At 41.7% G+C, this 26,756-nt stretch overlaps 1 protein-coding gene across 1 annotated transcript in view; it reads right to left on the reverse strand.

The window, feature by feature from the left end:
* egfl6 (EGF-like-domain, multiple 6) overlaps window positions 1–26,756 on the reverse strand; it is an 84,389-nt gene that overhangs the window by 29,769 nt on the left and 27,864 nt on the right. Inside the window, exons 3-8 of the mRNA XM_043700595.1 lie at window positions 25,258–25,350; window positions 19,489–19,608; window positions 16,340–16,459; window positions 11,409–11,543; window positions 10,218–10,340; window positions 5,037–5,102 (exon numbers count right to left, since the gene is read on the reverse strand). Of these exons, the coding sequence (XP_043556530.1) occupies window positions 5,037–5,102; window positions 10,218–10,340; window positions 11,409–11,543; window positions 16,340–16,459; window positions 19,489–19,608; window positions 25,258–25,350 (657 nt within the window). The remainder of the gene's footprint in view (window positions 1–5,036; window positions 5,103–10,217; window positions 10,341–11,408; window positions 11,544–16,339; window positions 16,460–19,488; window positions 19,609–25,257; window positions 25,351–26,756) is intronic.

Consider the following 26,756-nt stretch of genomic DNA (forward strand, 5'->3'; position numbering starts at 1 on the left):
AGAGGATGTGGTGGAGGCTGGTACAATTGCAATATTTAAGAGGCATTTGGATGGGTATATGAATAGGAAGGGTTTGGAGGGATATGGGCCGGGTGCTGGCAGGTGGGACTAGATTGGGTTGGGATATCTGGTCGGCATGGACATGTTGGACCGAAGGGTCTGTTTCCATGCTGTACATCTCTATGAATCTGATCGGCAAATGAGGACTCCTTTCTCTTTGCCAATTTGCTTGGCATGCTTGGAGAATGGTCCAGTGTGGGAACTTTTGTAAGTTCATTTGTGGGATGTGGGCATCACTGGCTGGGTCAATATTTATTCACTGTCTTTAGTTGCCCTTTAAAAGCTGATGGTGAGTTGCCTTCTTGAATCGCTCCAGTCCATTAGGTTTAGGTAGACTCACAAGGCCCTGAAGGAGGGAGATCCAGAATTTTGACTGAGTACCACTGAAGGAGCAGCAATATATTTCCAAGTCAGGACAGTGAGTGACTTTGTGGGGAACTTGCAGAGGGGTGGTGTTCCCATGCATCTGCTGCCCTTGTCTTTCTAGATGGAAGTAACTGTGGTTTTGGAAGAATATTGAATATCTGCAATGCACCTTGTAGATGATACACACTGCTGCTACTGAGTACCGGTAGTGGACAGACTGTATGGCACAACATCCATAAACAATCAAGCTTTGATTTGTTCTGGATAGTGTCAAGCTTCTTGAGTGTGTTTGGAGCTGCACTCACCCGGCAAGTGGAGAACATTCTATAACACTCCTGACTTGCACATTGTTAATGGTGGAGAGACTTTGGGAAGTCAGGAGGTGGCTTAATCACCAGAGTATTCCTCGCCTCTGACCTGCCCTTGTAGCCATACTATTTATGTGGCACATCCAGTTCATTATCTGGCCAAATGTAACCTCCAGCATGTTGCTTGTAGGAGATTTAGTAATGGTAACTGAAGTACCTCACAGAGGCCAGTATCCCATCAGCCAGTCAACCTTTATTTGCATGTGGTGTCCCTGACACCGATCCAGCTCCCTCTGAGCCAGCTCTCAGAGTGAACAGGATGTCTGACACTACTGTTTTTATCTGTCAGCTCCAGATAAACAAGATTTAACAGCCCCAGTCAGAGCACTCATATTTTTTAGCTGACTTCATTACAATCACTTTATATGTCACTGGAACTGACGTTCTGTCAATCAAGCCTCTTACCTATGCAGGGCCATTTCTGTGGTTCCTACGCAAAACTTCAGCCTCTAAAGTAAACTGTATCTTTTGCTTAGTGGATCAGATTTAACCTGGACAGTTTCTTATCTCCATTAGCAACTCTGGTGGAACTGTCCCTGTAGTTGTACGAGGGGTGATCCTACAATCAAAAATGAATTGGGGCAGTTTGCTATCTAGTGAAGCTGTAGGTTGTTTCTTTAAACCTCCCTCCAAAGTTTGGACTGCTCTTTCTTTCAGGCCATTGATATGGAGCTGTTCTTAGATGTCAGATGCCATCTAATTTTAGGAAATGCTCAAATTCCCTGTTGGTGAATGATGACCTATTATCTGTGACCAACATTTATGAGATCTGTGTATTGCAAAAGATGTGTGCTCTTCTTCTATCATTGTCTCCGTGTTTGATGAATGAACTCTTGGCACATTCAGCCATGTTGAGTGGGCATCGACAATGTCTAAGAACATTGAGCCCATGAAAGGACCTGCATAGATGATGCGTAACTGAATCCAGGGTTTACCTGGCCATTCCCACGAATAGGGAAGTTGTTGGCAGTCATTTCTGTCCTTGTTAGCACCCTGCCCCACTAGTGCGGCTATGCCTGCATCCAAACTTGGCCACAACATAACCTCTCGCCAACATTTTAATTTTGGAGTTCAGCCAATATCCAGTAGCGATCTTTGCTCGGGACAATCACTCTTGCTCCCCATAATACTATGCCATGCTTGGAACTCCCTTGTCCTCTTTAAACATTCCAAGTAGGAGTTGTGATCTGTTATTATTACAAATTTATGTCAGTAAAGGTATTGGTGGAATTTTCTGACTCCAAATATGACCGGCAAACCTTCCTTCTGTATCTGGGCATAATTAAGCTCTGCTTGAGCCAAGATCCTGGATGCATGCACTATTGGGCATTCCTCTCCACTGGGCTACCTATGAGCTAATACTACCCCAATGCCACATATCAATACCAGATCTCACTGGGTTCACAATGTGTCCAACACCTCAGAGGATGATAGCTGCTTTTTCACTTCACTGAAAGCTATGGCTTGGCTACACAGCCTTTTCCAAGGCTGACCCTTTTTTAAGAGTTGATACAAAGTTGCCAGGATTGAGGTCAGGTTATGTCTGAACTTCCCATAATAATCCACCAGCCCAAAGGAGGGCCTAAGCCCTGGTACAGACGTGGGAGTCAGGCACATTTATTCGCCTTCACTTTATCTTCCAATGGGTGTAACCCTGTTTTGTCCACTCTGTAGCCCAAATAGGTCACTTGGGATGCCTAGAACACAAATTGTTCCCTTGTAAGGGGTACATCTGCTCAGGAAACATCTAAGGACTACATCCAATATCTGTAAGTGTTCCTTATCAGTCTCCCCTGTTGTTAACACGTTATCTGGATAAATGATGACCTGGGGTAGGCTGACGATACCCCAATTAGCAGTCTCATAAATTGGTACAAACTCTTATGGGTATTGTAGCGTACATCTGCAAATCCTCACCTAACCACAATTACAAATACACGTGGCTCATGTCCAGCTTCAAGAAGGTTAGCTCCCCCCCACCCCCACCACCTTTGCATATAAATCTTCAGTGTGGGGGGGTTGGATGTTTATCCAGCTGCAAAAAATGGTTGACTATTTGGTTGCATCTCCATCAAGACAAACTGACCCAATCAGCTTCACAAGCAAACCTTTCTTCTGAGTTTGCTGATACATCTGTGTTGATGTATGTAAGCTTCCTACGTTTGAACCTATTTGGACATCTTACTTCACCCTCTGTAAATGTCTTCCTGGTGAACTAGTGATTTTCATATCTGTAACTAAGGATTGGTTTTTACTTACTATTATCTGTCACTGACACTGATCTCTCTTTTTTTTGAAAGACAAAGGATTACAACCTTGTGCTTGAACTTGTTGACTTATCGTCCAACAACAAAATAGTACCTGCTCTATCAATTTGTTCAGCGGATTGCTTTGCTGTCTGATCAATTGTTTTTTTATTAATGCATTTCCAGGGCCAGCATTTATTGTTCATCCCTAATTGCCTTTGAGAAAGTAGTGGCAGCAGGCTGGCTTTTTGGACCATTGTAGTCTTTGGGAGTAGATACACCCTAGTGCTTTTAGGATGGATATTCCAGGATTTTTACCTAGTGACAATGATAATTCTATGTCAGGATGGTATATGACCTGGAAGGGAACTTTCTAGTGTTCCCATTCATTTGCTCCCCTTGTCTTTCTAGGTGGTAGAGATTGTAGGTTTGCAATATGTTGCTGCAGAATCTTTGAAATCTTGCAGTGCATATTATAGATGGTATATGCAATTGCACCTGAGGAAAGGAATGACTTTCTAATATGGTGGATGCAGTGTCAATCACATGGGCTGTTTTGTCCTGGAGCATGCTGGGCATCTTGACAGTTGGAAGTGGACCTATCCAGGTAAGGGAAGCATATTCCATTGTACTCCTCACTTGTGCCTTTCAGGCAGGTATAAGTGAGTCAATTTAGATCGGAGTGGTGCTGGAAAAGCACAGCAGGTCAGGCAGTTTCCTGAAGAAGGGCTTATGCCCGAAACGTCGATTCTCCTGTTCCTTGGATGCTGCCTGACCTGCTGCGCTTTTCCAGCAACACATTTTCAGTTTAGCTCATCTTCTACAAGTCACCTTTAGTTTCACAAATGTAGCATACTCTTTTTGTCATCATTGGGCATAGTTTGTGCATGTAAAGCTTCTTTGTTTCACTGACTTCTTAGTAACTTCTGTTTGGTCTACTTTGTATATTGGTTTGTCCCGTGTCTGTGAAGTATTTGTGCATTTTATAAAGTGGATAGAATTTATTGGTCCTCTGTGGTAACACCGTCCTTCTCCTCTCAGGATTTGTCTCTGACTATTCTTGATTGCCAGTTTCAGTTGAAAAGTCTTTCAAAGTCAAATCTTCTTTGGACTGGAATAAATCTGATGAAGACTCACCAATAATTCCAGTAACAATTCTGGCTTTTATGAGTTCTGATTTCAAAATTCAATAATCATAGTTTTTCATTAATCTGCAGAGACCGTTGATTAAATTGACTACAAGTTTCATCTGGATGCTGAACTCTGTTTGAGAATTTTGCTTGTTCGCAGACTATGGTAGTTACCAAAAGCTGTTAGAACAGTTATCCACAACACAGAATTGTGTCTTCTTGGAAGGAACTGTATTGTTTTTCAGTTGAAGAGTGATCTTTCCTATAAAATTGCCCACAGTTTTAAATCAACCTCGGTATTTCTGTCACAGGTATGAGAAGGTTGACTATACTGTATATGGCAAAAGTATATGTTATGGGAATGGAAAACTTGAGATATAAAAATAGGCTGGATAAACTGGGATGTTTTCCACTGGAGCATAGAAGGTTGAGGGGTGACCTTTATTGAGGTTTATGAAATCATGAGGGGCATCGATAAGGTGAGTGACAAGGGTCTTTTCCTTAGGATGGGGGATTTCAAAACTAGGGGGCATATTTTTAAGGTGAGAGGAGAAAGATTTAAAAAGGACATGAGGGACAACTTTGTCAAACAGAGTGGTTCATGCGTGGAATGAACTGCCAGAGAAAGTGGTATAGTTACGACATTAAAGACATTTGGATAAGTTCATTAATAGGAAAGGTTTGGAGGGATATGGGCCAAGACCAGACAAGTGGGCCTAGTTTAGTTTGGGAACTTGGTTGACATGGACTAGTTGGACCGGAGGATCTGTTTTCATGCTGTATTACTCTTTGAGTCTATGACTCTATATGTAGAGGATGTTTGATTGATTGCAAAATAATAGTGGAAAAAATCACTGGGTTCTTACCATTGAGGATTTCATCATCAGCACTGCCTTGTTCTCTCTCAAAGGTTCCTTCGAGGAAAGGTTTAACTAGGAAAGAAAGATTTGTTTAACAGCTTCTTACAGATTGCTGTTCATTGTATCTCAGAAAAAAAACAGTAACTTTTACATGTATTTGTTGTATTTCAGTAAAAACAAATGGGAGAGGACAGGTATAGTAATCAACTGCTAGCATGAGAGCACACTTTGGCCCTTTTTCAGTTGATTGAAGATTATATGGTAAGCCATCCTCAAGCTGACACTTCAGAACCAACCACTGACTATCAGAACATTGAAGCTAATGTCCCTAAAGAACTTATGATTTGGCACTAAAGCTTCCAAAGTGGCTTTGCAAGTGTTCAAAATAGTACGCCCTCTAACTTATCACCAGCTTGACAGCCCATTTCCATTTGTCCGCATCGAGATCCACCACATTAAACTTCATCCCAACTTCCATACCTGCCCCCCGAACCCTGACATTGTAACTTAACAGTGCCCACCCTGCTCCTTCATGCTCCCTTGTGAAAGCCATGGTGCTGGTCACTGCCATTAAACATCCTCTCCTCATCTACCATGCCTTCCAATGCTGTTCTGCATACTCCCTATTCACTTTGGATTTCTCCCTGTCGTCCTCATTGTCCTCACCTCAAAAAATGCCACTGATTCCCTCCAGCCCCATTCTGACCACCCCCTGCCTTTGGTAGTGATTCTTCCACTGCCCTTCCTTGGATCCTCCTGAATGTTTGTCAGACAGACTCTCCACCTGTATTCTCCCAGACTTTGGACTGACTTGAGGAGGACTGATGATGCACAATTCTCCTGACTACTTGTGCTGACCCTGCAGGATTGACTGCTGGACATCTCCAGACTGTACAAGGAGCAGATGCCCTGATGGTGAGCATGCCAATCAGATGACAGACCTTGATGCAGAGACTGTGGTGGACTGTGCCTAGGACTGATGATACCAGGAGACCGGGACTGACAGAAGACAACCACCCTCCCACCACTTGATTGCACTGAGTATTCATCCCCACCAGTTTCTGTCATGGCCATTTGCTTTAGTGAAAGTGTGATGTGTTGTCAGGCAGGCACGTGCTGTAGGTGTTAACTTAACATCTTGATGTGCTTTAGAGCAAGATATATGTGTCACCCTGGACATATCCCCACCACCAAGCATGACAAGAAGCCTGGGTGTCTGTGCTAAAAAGCAACTCAATACATCAGGACTGGAAATGCTTAGACAGCCAGTGCACTAACAATTACAGGACTGGTGCTGGAAAAGCACAGCAAGACAGGCAGTATCCGAGGAGCAGGAAAGTTGACAGTTCGGGCAAAGGAAGGGCTTTCTGATGAAGGGCTTTTGCCTGCAACATCAATTTTCCTGCTCCTCAGATGCTGCCTGACCTGCAGTACTTTTCCAGCACCACTCTAATCTTGAGTCTGATGTCCAGCATCTGCAGTCCTCACTTTCACCCAAAGGCATGGCGAGGCATAGATACTGTGAGCGCTAAGAGAGTCAGCGAACCGCCCGGTCCATCCCTGGATATGGGTACTTCTCAGTGTATGCAAAGTATCCCTTTGCTGCAGCCTTTCAGGGATAGCTGCCAATGTGCCATGCAATGTGACTCTGTAAGCAGCCTGCAACCATGCTGGATGCCAGTGTCTGTGGATGGGGGTGGATGCAGGTGGTGTCCGTGGGTTGTGCCCTGAGATGTACTTTGCTTGAACACAACATAGAGGTGGTTCCGAGGAAGCTGTGAGCTGAATCGATCAGGTACCCGCTCCAGGGTACACCAAGTTTGTTGGGTGAATTTGGGAAGATAGAAACTGAATAAGTATTAGGTGCGTTGGGCAGTTGAGGTGTTTAACAAGCAATAATCCCCCGTAATTTGCATCTTGCACTGCCCTAGTGTAAAACTCGCTACACTTTTGTGGAAAGCATAAAAGGTGCAGTGAGACATTGAGATAGGCATCGCTATACCTCTCATCTGATTCATTCACAAAGCTTGCCCTTGCCCATGTGCTTAGACCCCTAGAAGATTCCACCCTCCGAGTTTGGGTTCAACACAGACTGATCAAGGAGAATGCAAAGTCAAGTATTTGTCTTGAGGCTTAGACTTCAAAGTAATGTTATTTATTCTATTTTCAAACTAAACACTTATTTATAACATAGCCGCACCAGGCTCTCTCCATGTGTTCATCTTCATGAGGTTTTAAGACTCCCATTCTAAAGTATAATGTTTTAACATAGTGTAGTGGTCTAGTCAGTTCTAACTATGCCCACGCTGTACTATTTATGCCCAGTATTGTGTAGCTATCATCACAAGCTTGCTCCATTACACGCCAGGCAACATTGAAATAGACCTGCAGCATTGGAGAGACCTGGAGGATTAAATGGCCCAACGCTCTGAAAGCTATTGGTAACGAGAAAGGCTTGGGAACCTGGAGTTCAGCAGAGGCTTGGACGCTGGCGATCCTGTGATTCTGGATGGTTGTGTGAAGTGAGGCTGTACAGACATTGTATTCTAATAATTCCTTTCTTAAGCTCAACCTTCCTTGTTTCTATAACCTCTGCCCGTTGCACAAAACCACCCAGTGAACTCTGAGTCGCACTCTCATCTCTTTCTTCCCTTCTTTCTCACTACCACGAGTAGTCAATATGCTTCAAAGACATGTCCATTTCTCTGGAATTCTATCCCTGAAGCCCTTGATCTCTCCACTTCTTCTTCATCATTTAAGACCTATCTTCGCCTGATGATTCAGCTACTCGTTGTTAACCATATGTCCTTTCTCACTTTACATCTCAATTACACTTTATCTCTGTTAAATGCAGGTTATAATTTGTGTTTTCACAGATTCAGATACAACTATGAGGTCAACTTAGCTTATGTTGAATAAGGAGCAAGTGAGGACTGCAGATGCTGGAGATCAGAGCTGAAAAATGTGTTGCTGGAAAAGCGCAGCAGGTCAGGCAGCATCCAAGGAGCAGGAGATTCCTGAAGAAGGGCTTATGCCCGAAATGTCGATTCTCCTGCTCCTTGGATGCTGCCTGACCTGCTGCGCTTTTCCAGCAACACATTTTTCAGCTTATGTTGAATATGGTCTTGTCTATTTTTTAAAAGGAGGGAAAATTCAAGTTGTCCCATAAATGGGTTCCGCATACTCTTGCGGTGAGTTTGACCATAAGATTTTGTCTTTCACGAGCAGATGCCACAACATTCTAAGCAGCTCTTGGAGGTGCAAGAATGTTGTCAATGATACAACCAATGACGATTCTCATAATCTCCAAAATCTCTCTTTCTTGAGGAATAAGCTAGGAATGTATCCATTAGATCACAGCCTCTAAGACTGGCAGGGAGGGTTACACATGAGCATTACATAGATAACTGAGTCCGAGGTCAGATATAGAACATCCCACAGAAGGCATGGTGGCAGTGTGATCTCACCTATACCACAGCCCTTCATACCATCCTAATGGACTCTGGACAGAGAAAACTAAATAAACCATTATCACCAAACGAGTTAACAACAGTTTGTGAGAAAGACCTTTTCTTCATTCACACATTCATTCTCCAGGATTGGAACCTATGGATTTAATTGTATGTATGCATAGGATTCTAAAAGATTTAACTATGATCTGTTTCTCAGATTAGAACCAGGATTGGTTAAACAACTTTCTCCGTAATAAAATTATGCTAATTTTCTATTGATTTCATAAAATTATAATGTACAATATACTTTGAGTCATACAAACAAGCCTAGATAAACCTCTTCATGCTTAAGATGCTTTCAACATAATGACGTTGACACAGCTGTACACCTTTTAACTTATATTATTTGAGAACCAAGCAAAGGATGGTTCAAAGGATGTTCTCGATGAAAGAGTTTTCTAGCAATTTTTAATATGCTTGATTTGCACTTCTTCACTCAAGTGGATTAATGTTTTACGGTTTGTGGTATCAACTTTAAGACAAGTTGAGTTGAGAATCTGCTTAATATTTTGTAACTCTGAGAGACGGATTAACATTTTACTTGGTGACAGAAATAAACCATTTGAAAGAAGAAAGGCTTGGATACAGCACACCGTGAATAGTTATTGGTCGATTGCTGTTTGTTTATATTTCTCAAGATATCCAAAGCACCCGGTGTCTACCTCTGGAAAAAACAGTGTGGAGCAGTTGTGAGAGGGTGGGGGATAACGGATCAGGATTGGGGTGCATCGGGGTTGGGGGGCTGGTGTTATCATGGGATTTACAGCATTGTTGCCATTGGTTTTCACTGAGATAACGGTAAAGTAAAGCATCTAATTTGTACTGAAACATGTAAAGATGTACTGTTAGAGTAAGGGGTCACCGATTAAAGACAGAGGATAGTAAATTTTAAAATTCTCTACTGCAGAGGGCTGTCAAGGCTGGATCATGAAGAATATTCAAGGCTGAGAAAGACAGGGTCAGAAAAAGAGAAAGTGGAATGTAGGATTATCTGATCAGTTGTGATCTGATTGAAAGGTGGAGTAGACTTGATGGGCTGAATGGTCTACCCCTGCTTCTATATCTTATGGTCCTACGGATAGTGACTGTTAGCACCTTTGCAAGGGCAAACTGGTGTAATCCGGACAAAGTTTGCTGCAACATCCTGGTGTGCGGTGCTCTGCATCAATGGAGCAGGCGGTGAGACTGAAGTAGGAGCCGGGGGGATGGGAGCAGTCATCTGGGAAGTAGAAGTAGAGAGGATGTTTCCACTGGTATGTGAAACTAGGACAAGAAGGCATCGCCTCAAGATTAGAGGGAGCAGATTTATGACTGAATTGAGAAGGTACTTCTTCACCCAGAGGGCTGTAAATCTATGGAATTCCCTGCTCAGTGGATTAGTTAACGCTGCTTCAGTAAACAGTAAATTAAGGCTAAGATAGATTGTTTTTGAACAATAAAGGAATTAAGGGTTAAGGTGAGAAGGTGGATAAGTGGAGCTGAGGCCACGAAAAGATCAGCCATGATCTTATTGAATAGCGGAGCAGGCTCGAAGGGCCAGATGGCCTACTCCTGCTCCTAATTCTTATGGTCTGAAGTAAATGTACCTGATCTGCATTCACATCACCTAAGGCTCCTCAACAAGTAGCATGCATTTGGGAAATCAACATTCAACACAATAATTGATAAGTCTTACCAGAGCATTGAAAGCCACTGCCTCTGAATCCCTGCTTACATTTACATTTAAACGATCCCTGTGTGTTGCGGCAGTCTGCATGGTCACTACATGAGTGTGTATTGGTAGCACATTCATCGATGTCTGTCAAACAACATAAATATTATGTTTTAGAAAAGTAGTCCAGTCTCTTTGGGAGAAACATTAAGTCAGATTTTTCGGATGCTGTTGTTGGCCCCTCACCCGAAAAGTTGGCTGGGAAATGCATCCCTGACTATAATCACGACCCCATAGCCCACTTCACACTTGGAGGGACCTTAATTGTCTTCCCGAATGGGAAGGATGTTTCACCTTCAGACAGCTGCTGAACAATGGCACTATGTTTAGGGTGGTCACTTGTGGGAATACCAGCAGTCTCTGTAGAAAGGGAGCTAATGGAGGCCAACAAGGTCATTCTGAGTAACCTGCATGGCCTGACGTCACTATACATGGGTTGGGGACTGGGTGGGTTTGCGTGGTTAGAAGGCGGGGCGAGGGTTAAATGGAGTGTATCGCCTTATGGAGGGTGACTCTGATTGGCACAGGAAACCTTCAAGGAAGTCACTCTCAGCATCCAAACCCTTACCCTTACCTGCCCAGTTCAGCCAGTTAAAAACTGCCAGATAATCCATGTAGTGTGTACCTCACACTGTCATAGGCAAAATAGCAGTGGGGGCAGGAAGAGGTTTTCAGTGGCCATTGTTGCACCCTCTGGTTAAAATGGAATGAGTAGGCATACTGCATTTTACAAGCTGGCCTCCCTGCACAGCAGGTGACTGTAAAATTTCCACCCATTGAGTGGCTGAGCCATAAAGGTTAGAATGTCTCGGCATGTATTCCCAGTCTGTCCTGAGTTAAATCTCAGCCAGAGTGACAATAGGAGTTGGTTACAAAGCCTCAGGGTTACAAGCAGAAGAATAACCTGTGTAAGGGTGGACATCAGGACAGGTTTCAGAACATCTTTGGAGTCTGCAAGAACTGCCCACATGTGCTGTCTAGGTTTATGCATCCAAAATAGTTTTGTGCATTAATAAGAGGTATTCATGGAATAACTGGAAGATTCAATGGCTTTTCGAGAGGAGTAGGAGCGACCTGCAGTTGTCAGAACTTGTTTTATATTTTTTGATGTTTAGTTGTCAGCTGACTGATCAGAAGCTGTTGTATTAAGCTTACCTATACATCTGTATTTGCCGTCAATGTATTTGAGCTCATAGCCAGTTTGGCACTTGCAGAAGTAACTGCCAAATGTATTCACACATCTCCGCAAAGGAGGGCACAGAGGTTTGCTAGATGCACATTCATCAATATCTGGATAAGGGAAGCAGAAAAATGATGGATATACTTGCATGTTTTCTGAGAACAGCCTTATGAGCAAATAAGCTGCAGATTGTGTTTAATTAAATATTGGATGGCAAAGATAGAGATTTGCATTGCAATGCATTTAAGAGAATCTTAACTTTGAATTAGTTTGCAGCTGAAATAACTTTACAGCTTAGAATTCGGATGGGAAGCTGGATGTGGTAGAAACAATGACTCAATGATTAGCACTGCTGCCTCATGGTGCCAGGGACCTGGGTTCAATTCCACCCTGAAGTGACTGTGTAGATATTATATGTTCTCTTCATGGCTGCATGGGTTTTCTCTGTTTTTTCCCACAGTCCAAAGATGAGCAGGTTAGGTGAATTGGTAATGGGGAATGCAGGATTACAGGGTCTGGGTGGATGCTTTTCGGAGTGTTGATATGGACGTGATGGGCTGAATGGCCAACTTCCACACTCTTGGGATTCTATGGTTCCTCTTAGGCATTTCAGCAGAGTGTGAATGGGCAGTTGAGGTATGATTTCATTGTGTGAATTTTATCCTGAAGGGGCGTTGTAAACTTCTTAATGTTTAATATGTTTTAAGTTTGGGATCATACTCTGCATTTCTGGAAAACCAGGAAACGAATGGATTTGGGCAGCAGCATCATTTGGAATTTCAATCCTCCCAGCTGCTTCTACAACTAATCTGGGGAGAAAAAAGCATGCAATTGTTTGAATGAATACTGATTGCTTAATCAGCTTTATCCTGTTATGATTAGGGTTAGACGTTCTTGAAGACTCAGAAGTCTAGCCAGTCTTTGAACTGTAAGGAGTTTGTGGCTTGCCTTCTCTCCAACATCGTTTTGTGTAGAAACCAAGAAACAGTAATCAATCTTTGAGTCACTCCGACCTGGTTTACTAATCACTCGGAGCCTGGCTGATTTATATCTCAACTTCACTGGCCAGTCTTTGATGTACTATGTCTTACAATGCCACCATAACTTCACACCAAGAAATCTACTGGCAAGAATTGGTAACTTTGCAAGTGCTCTATTATCATTGTCATCAGGAAAGATAAGTGCTTTAGTTAGGAGTAAAGAATTAATCGTATGTTTTATGCATCTACATTTAGCACTAGCATGAGAAGAGCAAAGGGATCAAAGCTCAGAGCTAAGGCCACTAAGGATGTGTTTACATTTGTTTGAGTTTCCACCAGATCTTACTCAAAGAAACGGCTCCATGCTAAATTTATTCATCTAAAATGCCTAAGAGGAACCATAGAATCCAAAGAGTGTGGAAGTTGGCCATTCAGCCCATCAGTTCCATACCAACACTCTAAAGAGCATCCACCCAGAACATATAACCCTGCATTTCCCATGCCCAATCCACCTAACCTGCACATCTTTGGACTGTGGGAGAAAACTGGAGAACCCAGAGAAAAATCATGCAGACATGAGGAGAGTAGCAGAGTACAATCCTCAACTTAAAATATGTTAAACATTAACATTAAATGTTCTGCAGCTACTGGTGGGTTGATTTAGCTAAGATTATAGGTTGAATGGGGTGTGTTGTTACCCACCTACAGAGAACAGACTCGTCAGAATGTTGTGGGGAACCCATCATTCAGGATTCCTCCTCACCTCCACCCCCCAACATATCCAGTGGAAGTTTCACTCCACCTTGTTTCTGCAATGTTGTTGATTGGTTCCCCAGCCTGGCAACCAGCCAAATTAGCTGCTGGGTGGGTAGGGAGCTGATGTATGGGTGAGAAAAGAAGTTGATCAAGGGAAGATGAATTGACTGAGGAAAAAGGGTCAGTCGGAGCGAGCTTGATTGGCGTAACAGAGCAGGACATCTTGGCAATCGTCAGGATTCAGGGTGGAAGGCCAGAAATAATTGGAGGGTGTTTGATTGTGAATGGGGGGGGTAGGAGGTAGGGAGTGTAAGGAAAGTGTGGCTATTGATCCCAGGAAAGAGGCTGGACAACAGATGCATTCAGACAACTTCCATTATTGTGGGGAGGAGCATGGGCCAGAACATGGTTGGTGGGGGTATGGGGGGAGCTAGGTGTGGATTTAAATGATTTGGGAGAGTGGGGTGGGTGGTATTTGGAGGCTGAGGGTGTTGTTCCAATCTCAATAGAGACTGTTAAAGTTTTAGAGAAATTCACACACCCTGTTATTAACCAAAAAAAAATTAAGTAACATGATTTCATGTTTTAAATCAAATTAATTTTACAGAAACAAATCAAACAAAGCAAACATTATGAAGTAAATACTTGCTTAGCTAACTATCACGTATACTTTAGCCTAACATTCTCAACTAAAACTCCCATTTTTCACTATGACTCTCAGTCAGATAAATATTTGCCTAACTATCAGATTCATGAAAGTTAGTTTCTTCCTTGGAGCCAACTCTTCACTTTCTTGCAACAGCCACTAACAGTCTCCATTAATAGTTACTAACCCTTCTAGACTGACTGTTATCCACTCCTTTGTCTGTTCAACTGTCCTTCTCTCTCCTTGGGTTCTATCCTCATCTATCGTTTACTCCTTATCCCTTTCAGGTTGACAAAAAAACTAGCTATGTCAGTAGCATTTCTAGGTACTAACAAATCAGTAAGTACATTGAAAGATCTTGGACCTTTCACCTTAAATGGGAGTTTTACTTTCAATTCCTGTTTTGAGATTTCAACAGACAATTGGAAGTACCCTGGGTTTCTACGCTGTTTACTCTCTTGGTCCAAACTACTCTTTAGCTCCTAGATTTCTCTCTCCCTGATTCTAAGCTAAATTGGGTGTTTTCTCAGTGAGGGTTACTGCAGATTTCTTCCTCTAGTTCCAAGCTAGGCAAATCTCTCAGTCTCTTTTCTTTCATGAATTCTGCCTTCAAACTGTGTCCGGGCTTCCATCCACACTCCATATGGTGAGTGATAAAGTTAGCATTTTCTCTACTTAAGGTGCAGGCCTGGCTAGCATCTCTTTCTCTTTCTCCCTGAGTGAACTGCAAGCTAATAAGATGACAGCTGCATGGTCTTCATCAATTCCCATGCTGAACTATCTGTGAGCAAGCATACAGATAACCTGAAACAAAAGAGCCTTCCTAACACCCAACCCATCTTCATGACATCAAGACAACTTAGAGATTCTTCAAACTGAAACGTAAAGTAATTAACTTACACCACCAAAACTGCTCTTTGATTCTGCGTCCTGCAGGAATAATTTCGATTTCTAATTAGGTTAACTGGCTTACTCCCAGACTTGCTGGTTCCAACAATAACAACTCCTCCCTGTTTATGAAACTGTTTTATTGCAAGGGCTTATGGTACAACAGCAGAGTGTTTGACTCCACATTTGAAAAGTGCATGTTCAAATCACATCAGGCTCATAAGGCACAGTGGTAGTGTCCCTGTCTGTGGGCCACTTCTGGGTTGAAGTCCCACCTGTGCTGGACAAGCAGCCAGAACAGATTAATTAAAAGTATCTACAAATGTGTGTTCAGCTTCTAGGAACTAAATGAATAATTGACATAACTATAGACTCCTGTCAAATACCGAAGGGTCATTTATTGTTTAGGTTGTCTCCTTTCTAACTTTAACCTTTATTTCCAATTGGCTTTCTTCTTAAATTAATTGGAGAATACTGAAAGTTACTCCCATTGCATTCAGCTTTCAGTCTGCCCTCTTTACATGATATCAAACCAGCAGTCAACAAGCATTCTCCTTTAAGTGATGTCGAAACAGTTCAGGTTAAAGTTGATTTAACAGCTTGAAGTCTGTGTGAATTTGAACAGTAAACATGACTGTTACAACTGACATACATTTACCAAACAATGTCTCAATTACTTAGCAGAAAAATATTGCTTCCAACATTTTCTTTGGGGAGGTAGTAATTGACACTGGGCTAGTAATCCAGAAAGCTCTGGTTAATACTCTACGGACATAGGTTCAAATCCCTCGAATTCAGCTAATGAATCTACAACCTAGCCATTCTAATGGTGACTATGCAACCATTGTCATTTGTTGCTGTTCAAATAGTCATAGTTGATCATTTAACACAGCACCACATTCCCACGTTTTCTTCATATTCTTTGATCCCTTCAGCCCTAAGAGCTATACCTATCTCCTTCTTAAAAACATTAACTGTTTGGCCTCAACTGCTTTCTGTGACAAGGCTCATCCTTCCAAAAGCTCATCGCTCTCTGGCCGAAGAAATTGCTCCTCGTCTCAGTTCCGAAATGGCCTGCCTTGCATCCTTAGAATGCATCCCCTGGTTCCAGACTCTGTGCTCATTAGGAACATACTTTCTGCATTTATCCTGTCTGGTCAATTTAGAATTTTACAGATTTCTTTAAAATCCCCAACCCTCCTCATTCATCCAAACTCCAATGAATACAATCTTAATCAATCTAGTCTCTCTTCATACATGAATCCCAAGAATCAGTCTGGTAAATCTTTGTTGCACTCCCTCCATTGCCGGAACATCCTACCTCAGATAAGGAGACCAAAATGGCACACAATATTCCAAGTGCTGACTCACCAAGGCCCTGTAAGTTGCAGCAAGACATGAAGTTGCAGCTATGAAGGCCAACATACCATTTATCTTCTTACTGCCCTTCCGCACCTGCATACTTACTTGCAGCTTTGTCGACTCTCCACTGCCCTCTGACTGAGTTTAAGGGTAGCTGGGGGGGTCTGGCTTCTCCAGGGATACAAATTTCCCATGAAAGAAATCAATAAGCAAGTCATTTTATTTTTGTGGTAAACTTTGTTCTCGTACTCGAGATTACAGAGAGATCACAGACCTATGCAGGTTTTTCCATCTGGTCCCAGTTGCAATCCAGAAGATGGGCAGAAACAGCGGACCTCTCCCTCCACATCCTCACAGCCATATTGACAGTTTGCCATTGCACATGTCCTGGAATCTAAAGATCACAGAGCCAGTGAACTTGTGCATTCAAAATCTCATACAACAATACTTCTTGCCCTTTTCGATGGACAACTGGAACGTAATCCCATTTGGAACGTAATCCCATTTGGAACCTTTGCTGATATAAATTACGTTGATGTGATGAGCTCTGTATTTTAAGTAATGCATAATTTATTTCAGTGGTCTGGTTTCTCACAATTCCCTGGGAAGAATGACAATTGCAATTACATTCTTATTTAAACTCTGCTATTGCAGAACTAGAGATCTAAATGGTTTATTGGGAAGCTTTAACCATAATTTGTTCATTTTAATTGGTCTTTGTGGTTGTATTAGTTCATTGGTATGTTGTTGGATGAACCAAATCATAATCAAATGCAATTGGTGAGGAATCAGTGACTTGATTAATGAATTAAAAATGTATTAATGTTTTTGTCAGTCACTAATTTCCCCATCAATCTTTGTTAAATAGCTGACACTCCACCATCCATCAGAAATGCTGGATTCTCTCTTCTCATGACTGCTGCTTCACTTTAACAGTGTATTGAAGTTCCCTGATGCTGTGTTGTGGACTGTTTGATAGAACATGTGATTGACCATGTTGTGAATTAATTTTCAATGTGTTAAGATACTGATTGGAAATAAGTCTTTTCCACAAAAAGAGACAATCTGAAGGGAAATAAAATGACTCTTAGTCATTCCACGTAGTTTCTAGTGGCAATATCAGATGCTTGATAGTAGGTTCTGTCCCAAGGTGTTTATCTTGGGAAATGTATCTCCCTTACCTGGGGCACACTGACTAATTTTCTCTGCATCTCTTTCCACCTTCTCAAAGCCTTCCATTCAGACCAGGTTTGTGGCCATCCATCTTAATCCTTATCCCATGGTTCAGCAATATTTCATTTACTGTTTGTTCTGTTCTCTGCCTTCTTGTCTGCATGGCATTTTGAGACAGCGCTATTTATCAATCTGGAATAGTTGGGACTGTTAAGAAAATCTTATGTGCATTAAGTGAAATTACTGAAAGGAGAGAAGTAATCACTGAAAGGCTGAGAATGATTTTAACCTAATTTCTCAGATGGGAGATCAATGTGCTCAGGTGGAAAATTGTTTTTAGAACACATATAATATTGCCCTGTATTAGTTGAGTAACTTAAATGTTGCACCCATTTCTGCCATTTTCCCCAATAAAATTGGTTACAGAAATCTTTAACTGCACTGTCTTCTGTGAAGAACTAAACTCAATATTGTATCAAACTCTGTAACGGGGCATCTGCTAGCATCTGGCATTAGTTAGAGATGCCCTGCAGTCAGACAGTCATAGAGATGCACAGTACAGAAACAGACCCTTTGGTCAACTCGTCCATTCCGATCAGATATCCCAACCTAATCTAGTCCCATTTGGCAGCATTTAGCCCATAACCCTCCAAACCCTTCCTATTCATAAATCTGTCCCGATGCCTTTTAAATGGATTGGGTTGGGATATCTGGTCAGCATAGACCAGTTGGACCGAAGGGTCTGTTTCCAAGCTGTACATCTTTTTGACTCTAAATGGTGTAATTGTACCAGCCTCCACCACTTCCTCTGGCAGCTCATTTCATACATGCACTACCCTCTACGTGAAAATATTGCCCCTTAGTTTCCTTTTAAATCTTTCCCTTCTCACCTTAAACCTATACCCTCCAGTTTTGGACCTCCCCATCCTGGGAAAAAGACCTTGATCATTCACCCTATCCATGCCCCTCGTGATTTTATAAACCTCTACAAGGTCATCCCTCAGCCTCAGATGCTCCAGAGAAAATAGCCCCAGCCTATTCAGCCATCAGCACTAAAACAACAGTTTCCCATAAAGTTATTGTAAGTTCAAGTTGAAATCAGTGCAGTGAGGAAAATAGGACATCTGGCACCTGAGTGAACAGTCTTAATAAATAAATGTATAAAATTTATTTTTAAAAATTTAACCTCTCTTTCTAATCAACCCCCTGTTTAGAGATTTATTCTACACTTCTGGAGCAAGTAGGACCTGACCCCAGGCCTCTTGGTCCAAGGGTAGGGACAATACCACTGCAGTACAAGAAGATCCCTTATATCAGCAGGACTCTAAACTGTGGGCAAAATCCCAACGGATTTCCTAATCCATCACCTTAACTATTTGGCCTCAACTAAGCATTCACCAGAAGTAGAAGGAGGATACATTTAATTAGGTACAGAAAGTGAAAGAAATAGAGGAAAAAAGATTTGGATCAAGTCATAGAGAGTGAGAAAAGGGAGAAAGGAAATGCAAAGCAAATTATTTAAACTTTATTATTTTACATTTTAAAAATAATTCCCAAATAGTTCACAAGTTAAAGTAATGAGATTGCTTATTTGTAGCAGGTAATTTTCAGATGGGCAAGAGAGGTTGATTGGTTAAAAACAAGGACTGCAGATGCTGGAAACCAGAGTCTAGATTCGAGTGGGTTTCCTGCTCCTCGGATGCTGCCTGACCTGCTGTGCTTTTCCAGCACCATTCTAATCAAGAGAGGCTGATTGGTCATGATGAACAATAATTGTACGATGAAATGGGTACTTACGCTAGCTCTAAATGTCTGTGTTGATTCAGATTAAATCTAATTTACAAATACAGCAACTTCATGCCATGTAATGTATTTCAAATGATAAGGCAGATAGCAGATGCTGCATTTGCAAAGCTTACAGCAAAGTGACAACTCAGGCAGTTAATAGTTGCATTTGACAATCCATCTACCCTTTCTATAGATTTTGTGCCATTTGTACATAAAAATGTATTTTGTTTGCCCCACTTATATTTTGATAACAAATTCTGATTTATTGTTGTTGTGTTTTAAAAGCATCGAATGAAGATTGCCAATGAACTTGTTAAGAAATGGTCATTTGTTCCAAATAGCCTCAAAAATAGCTGAAATCACAGAGTGCAAAACTGGGAGGAGAACATAATGAATCCAACAGATGATCAATCCATCAGCAATATTTTATCACAACAGGGATTCCAGGAATGTTTCACTCACTAGCACATGTGCCATCTGGAGTCAGCATGAAACCATTCAGACAGTAGCACTTGTAGCTGCCATGTGTGTTCATGCATCTGTGTTCACAGGGTCTTGGCTTCAGTCCACATTCGTTAAAATCTGTAGCAGTTAAAAAAAAATTGGTGCAAAACAAAATACGAATAGCTGAGAGAACTGGTTCCAGTTTATTGACAAGATGACTTTTCACACTACTGAGTAGCATGTGAATGTGCAAAGTATTCAAACATCTTTGAAACACAATCATTGTGAAGTCAAGCTATGCCACGAGATTTCCTTTTATTCTTTTGCCAGATGTGGGTGTCGCTAGCTGGCCAGCATTGCCCATTCCTAATTGCCCTTGATGAGGCTTTATAGTGATTGGTTCAACTGAGTGCTTGCTAGGCCATTTCAGAAGGCAATTGACAGTCAACCACATTGTGTGGCGCTGGAGTCACATGTAAGCCAGACCATGTGAGGATGGCAGATTTCCTTCCCTGAAAGACATTAGTGAAACAGATAGGTTTTCCAACAATCGACAAGGGCTTCATGGTCACCAGCAGATCCTTAATTTCAGATTTTTTCAAATTATGTTGCTAGGGTTGGAGGATTTGAGCTATAGGGAGAGGCTGAACAGGCTGGTGCTGTTTTCCCTGGAGCGTCGGAGGCTGAGGGGTGACCTTATAGAGGTTTACAAAATCATGAGGGGCATGGATAGGATAAATAGACAAAGTCTTTTCCCTGGAGCTGGGGAGTCCAGAACTAGAGGGTATTGGTTTAGGGTGAGAAGGCAAAGATATAAAAGAGACCTAAGGGGCATCTTTTTCACACAGGTACGTATATAAAATGACCTACCAGAGGATGTGATGGAGGCTGGTACAATTGCAACATTTAAAAGGCATTTGAATTGGGACATGTACAGGAAGGGTTTATAGGGATCTTCTGACAATCCCCAAAGGTGCATCCTTGGCACAGCATTCAGGAATTCAGAGCACGTATCCTGCATATGAGCCTTCATTATAAACATACTATGGCCATTTTGGTGCATGCTGTCAAGGCAACAGTTTGGGCCATTAATGGACAATCTACAATCCACATCTTACATGATACTCTGTCTACTCAAAGTCACTTATGATTATGAGCAACTTTAATTGGGCACAGTTAGGTCTCAAGCTTCTGCTTCTCACTGAATACTGCTGCCCGAGTAGCCAATTTCACTTAATTGTCTCTTACATCTAGAGGCAATGAGCCAAATCTTTTGAGGCATGGTGGAAGGGGAGGTGGGGATGGGAAGGTGTTGACTGTCAGCTACAGTGCTGGTGAGAGTTTCTTTTCAGCTCGGCCCACTGAACCACAAGCTGTTCAGGCAGTGGTAAGGTCACCTCTTGTGGCCTTTTAACAGGAATCGAGACGTAGGGTACAGTATTCACACCCCCTGAGAGTGTTGACTAATCAGAGGTTGGCAGCTCTTGTGAGCCATAGGGATTGTGGTGCCTCCTGCTGCAAGGACAGGCTCTGGAGACCCAGGATCATGGAATCACCCAGGTCATAGGTAAGGAATGTGGGAGATAGAACTATGGATCACAGAGGAAAGGGGTTCGGGAAGGGCTGGGGGGGGGGCATTGGCAGCAAGAATATGGCTGGCTGTCAGCTGCTGTCCTTTCTCATATCATGTCCCTAAAATGGTCACTTAATGCTTTGAAATTTGGGCCTCTACTCCGTCAGGAGATGTTGAACTGGCCATGCAATTTCAACAAGTGTTAATGCAACTGGCAGTGGACGAAATTCTTAAGTGTTCAGTAATTGGTGGTGGGTGTGCAGGTTGATCAGGGACCTTCTGATACCTGTTCTAATCCTGGCAGAAGGAGCCTTGGGGTCAATTATGCTATCACTACAATTACTGACATGCCCTTCCTGGCTCTAAGCTCATCATCAGTGAAAGCAGGAAATTTCACCCAGTACATATTATCTACATGGACAAAATTAATTTAAGATTCATTAATTGCAGTATTATAACCTGTGTACTTTTTCAGTATTGTGCTGCCCAATGAGGAAATCTACATCCAACATAACTGGACAGTTTTGGAGACACTGGCCATAATTACCAATGTTGAGTACATTCATTCTTGAATCGAATTCAAGAATGACAAATGTTACGTCCTTGTTTAAAAATAAATGTATAAAGTACAGCATCTATATGCAGTTCTGGTTGCCCTATTATAGAAAAAATACTATTAAACTAGAAAGAGTGTGGAATAGATTTACTGGGATACAACCTGGATGGGAAGGCTTGAGTTGTAAGAAGAGGTTGGATCGGCTGGGACTTTTTTTCCCAGGAGCATAGGAGACTAAGAGGTGATGTTATAGAGGTCTATAAAATCATGAGAGGCATAGATAAGGTAGATAGCCAACAGCTTTTCCCTATGGTAGGGGAGTCTAAAATTAGGTTTAAGGTGAGAGGGGAGAGATACAAAAGCATCCAGAGGGGCAATTATTTCTCACACAAGGTGGTGAGTATCTGATACAGGCTGCCAGAGGTAGTCTTGGATGTGAGTACAATTTTGACATTTAAGAAACATTTAGACAGGTACATGGATGGGATAGGTATGGAAGCATATGGACCAAATGTAAGCAATTGTGGCTAGTTTAACTGTGAAAATTGGTCAAGTTGGCCTAAAGATCCTGTTTCTATGCTGTAGGCCTCTGCAGGTTCATAGTTTCTTGAAAGTGGTGTCTCAGGTAGATAGGCTGGTGAAGAAGGCATTTGATATGATTGTCTTTATCAGTCAGTGTATTGATTATATGAGTTGGAAGACCATGCTGCAGCTGTACAGGACACTGGTTAGATCACTTTTGGAATACTGAATTTAACTCTGATCTCCCTGCTATGTTGTGAAACTTGAAAGAGTTCAGAAAAGACTTACATGGATGCAGCTAGAGTTGGAGGGTTTGAGCTGTAAGGAGATATTGAATAGGCTGGGGCTATTCTCTCTGGGGCATTGGAGGCTGAGGGGTGACCTTATAGGGGTTTATAACATCATGTGGGGCATGGATAGGGTAAATAGACAAGATATTTTCTCTGGGGTGGGGGAGTCCAGAACCAGAGGAGCATAGGTTCAGGGTGAGAGGGGAAAGATATATAAGGGACCTAAGGAGTGACTTTTTCACACAGAGAGTGGTGTGTGTAGGAAATGAGCTGCCAGAAGAAGTGGTAGAGGCTGATACAATTACAACATTTAAAAGGTATCTGGATGCGTATATGAATAGAACGGTTTTGAGGGATATGGGCCAAGTGCTGGCAAATGGGACCAGATTTAATTCGGATATCTGGTCGGCATGGACAAGTTGGACCAAAGGGCCTGTTTCCATGCTGTACAGCTCTATGACTCTACTTACAAGTCAGTTTAATCTAGATAGCAAGGAGGTTTATCTTAAAACATGGGAAAGCTTTTAGAAATGATAATTTGGGGAAATTAACAGTTGCTTGGATAAATGCTGGTCAGTTAGGAAAGCCAGCATGGATTTGTCATGGGCAAATTGTGTTTAAACTACTTGAATTTTTTTTTTTGATGAGGTAACAGAGAGTAATGCAGTAAATGTGGCGTGCATGGACTTTCAAAAGGCTTTTGATAAATTGCCACATAAAAGGCCTGTCAGCAAAGTTATAAGGAACAGAGGCAGCATGAATAAAAAAAAGAGTCTGAATGATTAAAAAAAGTGAGAAGTGAAAGATTGCTTTACAGACTGGTGCAAGATTTTTTTGTGGGGTTGGCCAGGGGTCAGAATTAGATCTCATGTTTCTCTTGATTTTTATTGATGAGACAGATTTTCCTGCACAGGGCACTATTTTAACATTTGTGACTGACACAAGTTTCAGATACATCAAAAGTGTGAGGGGACAGTGATAGACTTCAAAACAAATGATGTGGACGGCAGTTGAATGAAGAAGAGAAATGTAAAATAATCAATTTTGGTAGAAAGAATAAGGAGTGGCAAAATAAAAAAGCGCACAATTCTAAAATTGTGCAGGGGCAGGGAGACCTTGGATATATATATGCACAACAATTTTCTTTTAATTCACGCATGGGATGAAGGTGTCACTGGCTAGGCCATTGATTGGCGATCTCTAATTGCTGGGGCTGAGAGTGTGGATAATAAAACTTATGGGATCCTTGGCTTGATAATTCGGAGGGAACCGAATATAAAAGAGAGGAAGTTATGAGACTACAATATAAAACACTGATTTGCTAACAACTGGTGTACTGTGTCCATTTTTAGCCACTAGATTTTTGAAAGGATGTGAAGAAATTACAGAGAGTGCAGCAAAGATTCACAAAATTGCTTCCAGGAATGAGAAACTTCAGTTGCATGAACTTATTGGAGAAATGGTCTCCCTGGAGAAGGTTGAGAGAAGATTTGATGGAGGCATTCCAATTCATGAGCGATTGAGTAGGTAAGAGCAAACTATTTCGATTGGTAGTAGGGTGCAGAACTGAAGGACACTGATATAAATTGATTGGCAGAAGAGGGGGTGAACATTTTTATTAAATGCACTGTTAGGATCTGGAACGCACTGCCTGAGAGTGTGATGAAGAAACGAACTTCCTAGAGAATTGGATTAATATCTGAGGAGAGAGGGGCTTAAAGAAAAAGTAGGGCTTCAGTGAAAAGGTTGGGGAATGGCACTCAGAAATAACAGCTGTTGCAGAGAGCTGGCACAGACACAATGGGCTGAATGGACTCCTTTTGTGCTCACAATTCTATGATTCAAAGCCTGAAAGAATTTGTGCCAATTATCGAGTCATACAGCACGGTAACAGGCCCCTTTGTCCTTTTAAAACTCATTCTTCTTCTGATATAGATGTTTCTGGAAAGCTGAGCATTTAATGCTTATCCCTGTCTCTCCTGGAGAAGTTGAATGATGACTATTTTTCCTGGTTAGAGCCGGAAAAAATGCAGATGTTGGAATCCAAGGTTAACAAGCAGGAGACTGGAAGAATACAGCAAGCCAGACAGCATCAGGAGGTGGAGGAGTCAACGTTTCATGTCCTGAAAAAACATTGTGCACGAAACGTTGACTTCTCCACCTCTTTCCGGCTGCCTGGCTTGTTGCGTTCTTCCAGCCTCCTGCTTGACTATTTTTCTTGAGCTACCTCAGGTCCGTGAAGTGAAGCTCATATGTAATACTTGGTAAGAGTTCCAGAATTTTAGTGTATTGACAGTAGAGGAACACAATGTTGTATGTCCAAATCAGGATGCAGCACTATTTGGAGGGAAGTTGGATAACATGTTTCCCATATAGTTGACACCTTTGTGCTTGTAAGTGGCAGAGAAGAGTTGGGGGCGTGGAAGGGGTTAAAAAGTAATTAAGTAAAATTACCAACAAATTACTTAAGTCTGACTCATATTTCACTGTACTTAAAAAAGGTTAAACTTACTCTACTGGGTTACAATCCTTTTTTATTACTTACAAAAAGTGTGAGGTAACAGTACACATTAACTGTGCACAGTTGGGAATGGATGTGAAAGAATGTCACATTCTTGGGGTCTAGTCAGTTTTACAGGCTACCAGACAGGCAGCAGTAAGAAAAAATTATGTCAAGGTGCAGCTATGAAATTCAGCAGAATCTCTGCGTCCGTGATCTCAGTGGGTTATCCTGCACTAAAGTGTTCTGCAAGTTTCTCCCTGATTTCCTCTAAACATCGGGATCATTTTCCCACTCAGTTTACAGTAAGTACTGACAATGTTCCAAATCTGTTCTTGGCACTCACCTTGGTTGCATGTTTTGCCAGTGAATCCTGGGTAACATTTACATTTATTTGCCCCAATACACTCTCCATGTTTACATCCATGTTCGCAGACAGCTGATAAAAAAAATCACACCAACAGAAATAAAGCATTAGAATTTGACAGCTCTTCTGTTTAGACAAGACACTTGCATTTCAAAGTTACAGAGCAACGAGAACCAGAGGATTTAAGTGGATGTAATTAATTTAATGTATTATTGAAAAATTGTGTCAGAGATTAGAAATACTACTTTATTCACAGTGGAATTAATTTACAAATGTGCAGCAATTACAAGTATTGTGTCTGCAAATGCTTAAAACATTACAAATTTTAAACTCAGTGCAAATAGAATGAGCCATCAGCAACTTTGGGCCCCCTACCTCAGGAAGGATGTAATGGCCCTAAAGCGGGTCCACAGGAGGTTAACGAGAATGATCTCAGAATTAAAGACTTAACATGTGGAACATTTGAGGAAACTGGGTCTCTACGCGATGGAAGCTAGAAGGATGAGGGTATATTTAATTGAAACTTACAGAATACTGAAAGGCCTGGATACAGTGGATATTGGGCAGATGTTTCCATTAGCAGAAGAGAGTAGGACCCGAGGGCACAGCGTTAGAGTAAAGGGGAGATCTTGTCATAACAGAGATGAGGAGAAACTTCTTCAGCCAGAAAGTGGTAAATCTACAGAATTCATTGTCACAGAAGGCTATGGAGTCCAGGTCATTGGGTATATTTAAGACAGAGATAGATAGTTCTTGATTGTCAAGGAGTTCAAAGATTACAGGGAGAAAGCAGGAGAATGGTGTTGAGCAACTTTCAGGCATTGATTGAATGGTGGAGCAAAATCAATGGGCCAATGGCCTCACTTCTGCTCCTGTGTCTTATGGTCTTATGGTTTAACTCGTTACATTCTGCTAAAGGATTTTGATCAAAAATCGTAATTTGCTTTCTTATATCTCTTCTAGATTGATGACAAACAGTACATGGATTTTCAACATATGGGAGTTCAGAATCTGGAAACTAATAAATATAAAATAAAAATTGAAAGAACTATGGATGCTGTAAATCAGAAACAAAGACAGAAATTACTAGAAAAGCTCAGCAGGTCTGGCAGCATCCATAGAGAGAAATCAGAGTTAACACTTTGGGTTGAGTGACCCTTCCTCAGAATGGTTCCAAGGTCTGTTCTGAAGAAAGGTCAGTAGACCCGAAAAGTTAAGTTTGATTTCTCTCCACGGATGCTGCCAGACCTGCTGAGCTTTTCCAACAATTCTGTGTTCAGTGGGTCGGTGTGGATTTATTGGGCTGAAAGGCCTGTTTCCACACTGTAAGTAATCTAATCTAATCTAATCTAATAAATACAACTAGTCTCAATTGGAATCGGGGCATCCAAATTTTGTTTCAATTCTCAGTTTCCAAGTTACTGACTGGTTTCAGTTCTGTTGATTATTCCTTCCACATACATTTTAATTGTACTTTT

This window comes from Chiloscyllium plagiosum, chromosome 12 (assembly GCF_004010195.1).
Source record: "Chiloscyllium plagiosum isolate BGI_BamShark_2017 chromosome 12, ASM401019v2, whole genome shotgun sequence".
In the NCBI taxonomy this organism is placed as follows: Eukaryota; Metazoa; Chordata; class Chondrichthyes; order Orectolobiformes; family Hemiscylliidae; genus Chiloscyllium; species Chiloscyllium plagiosum.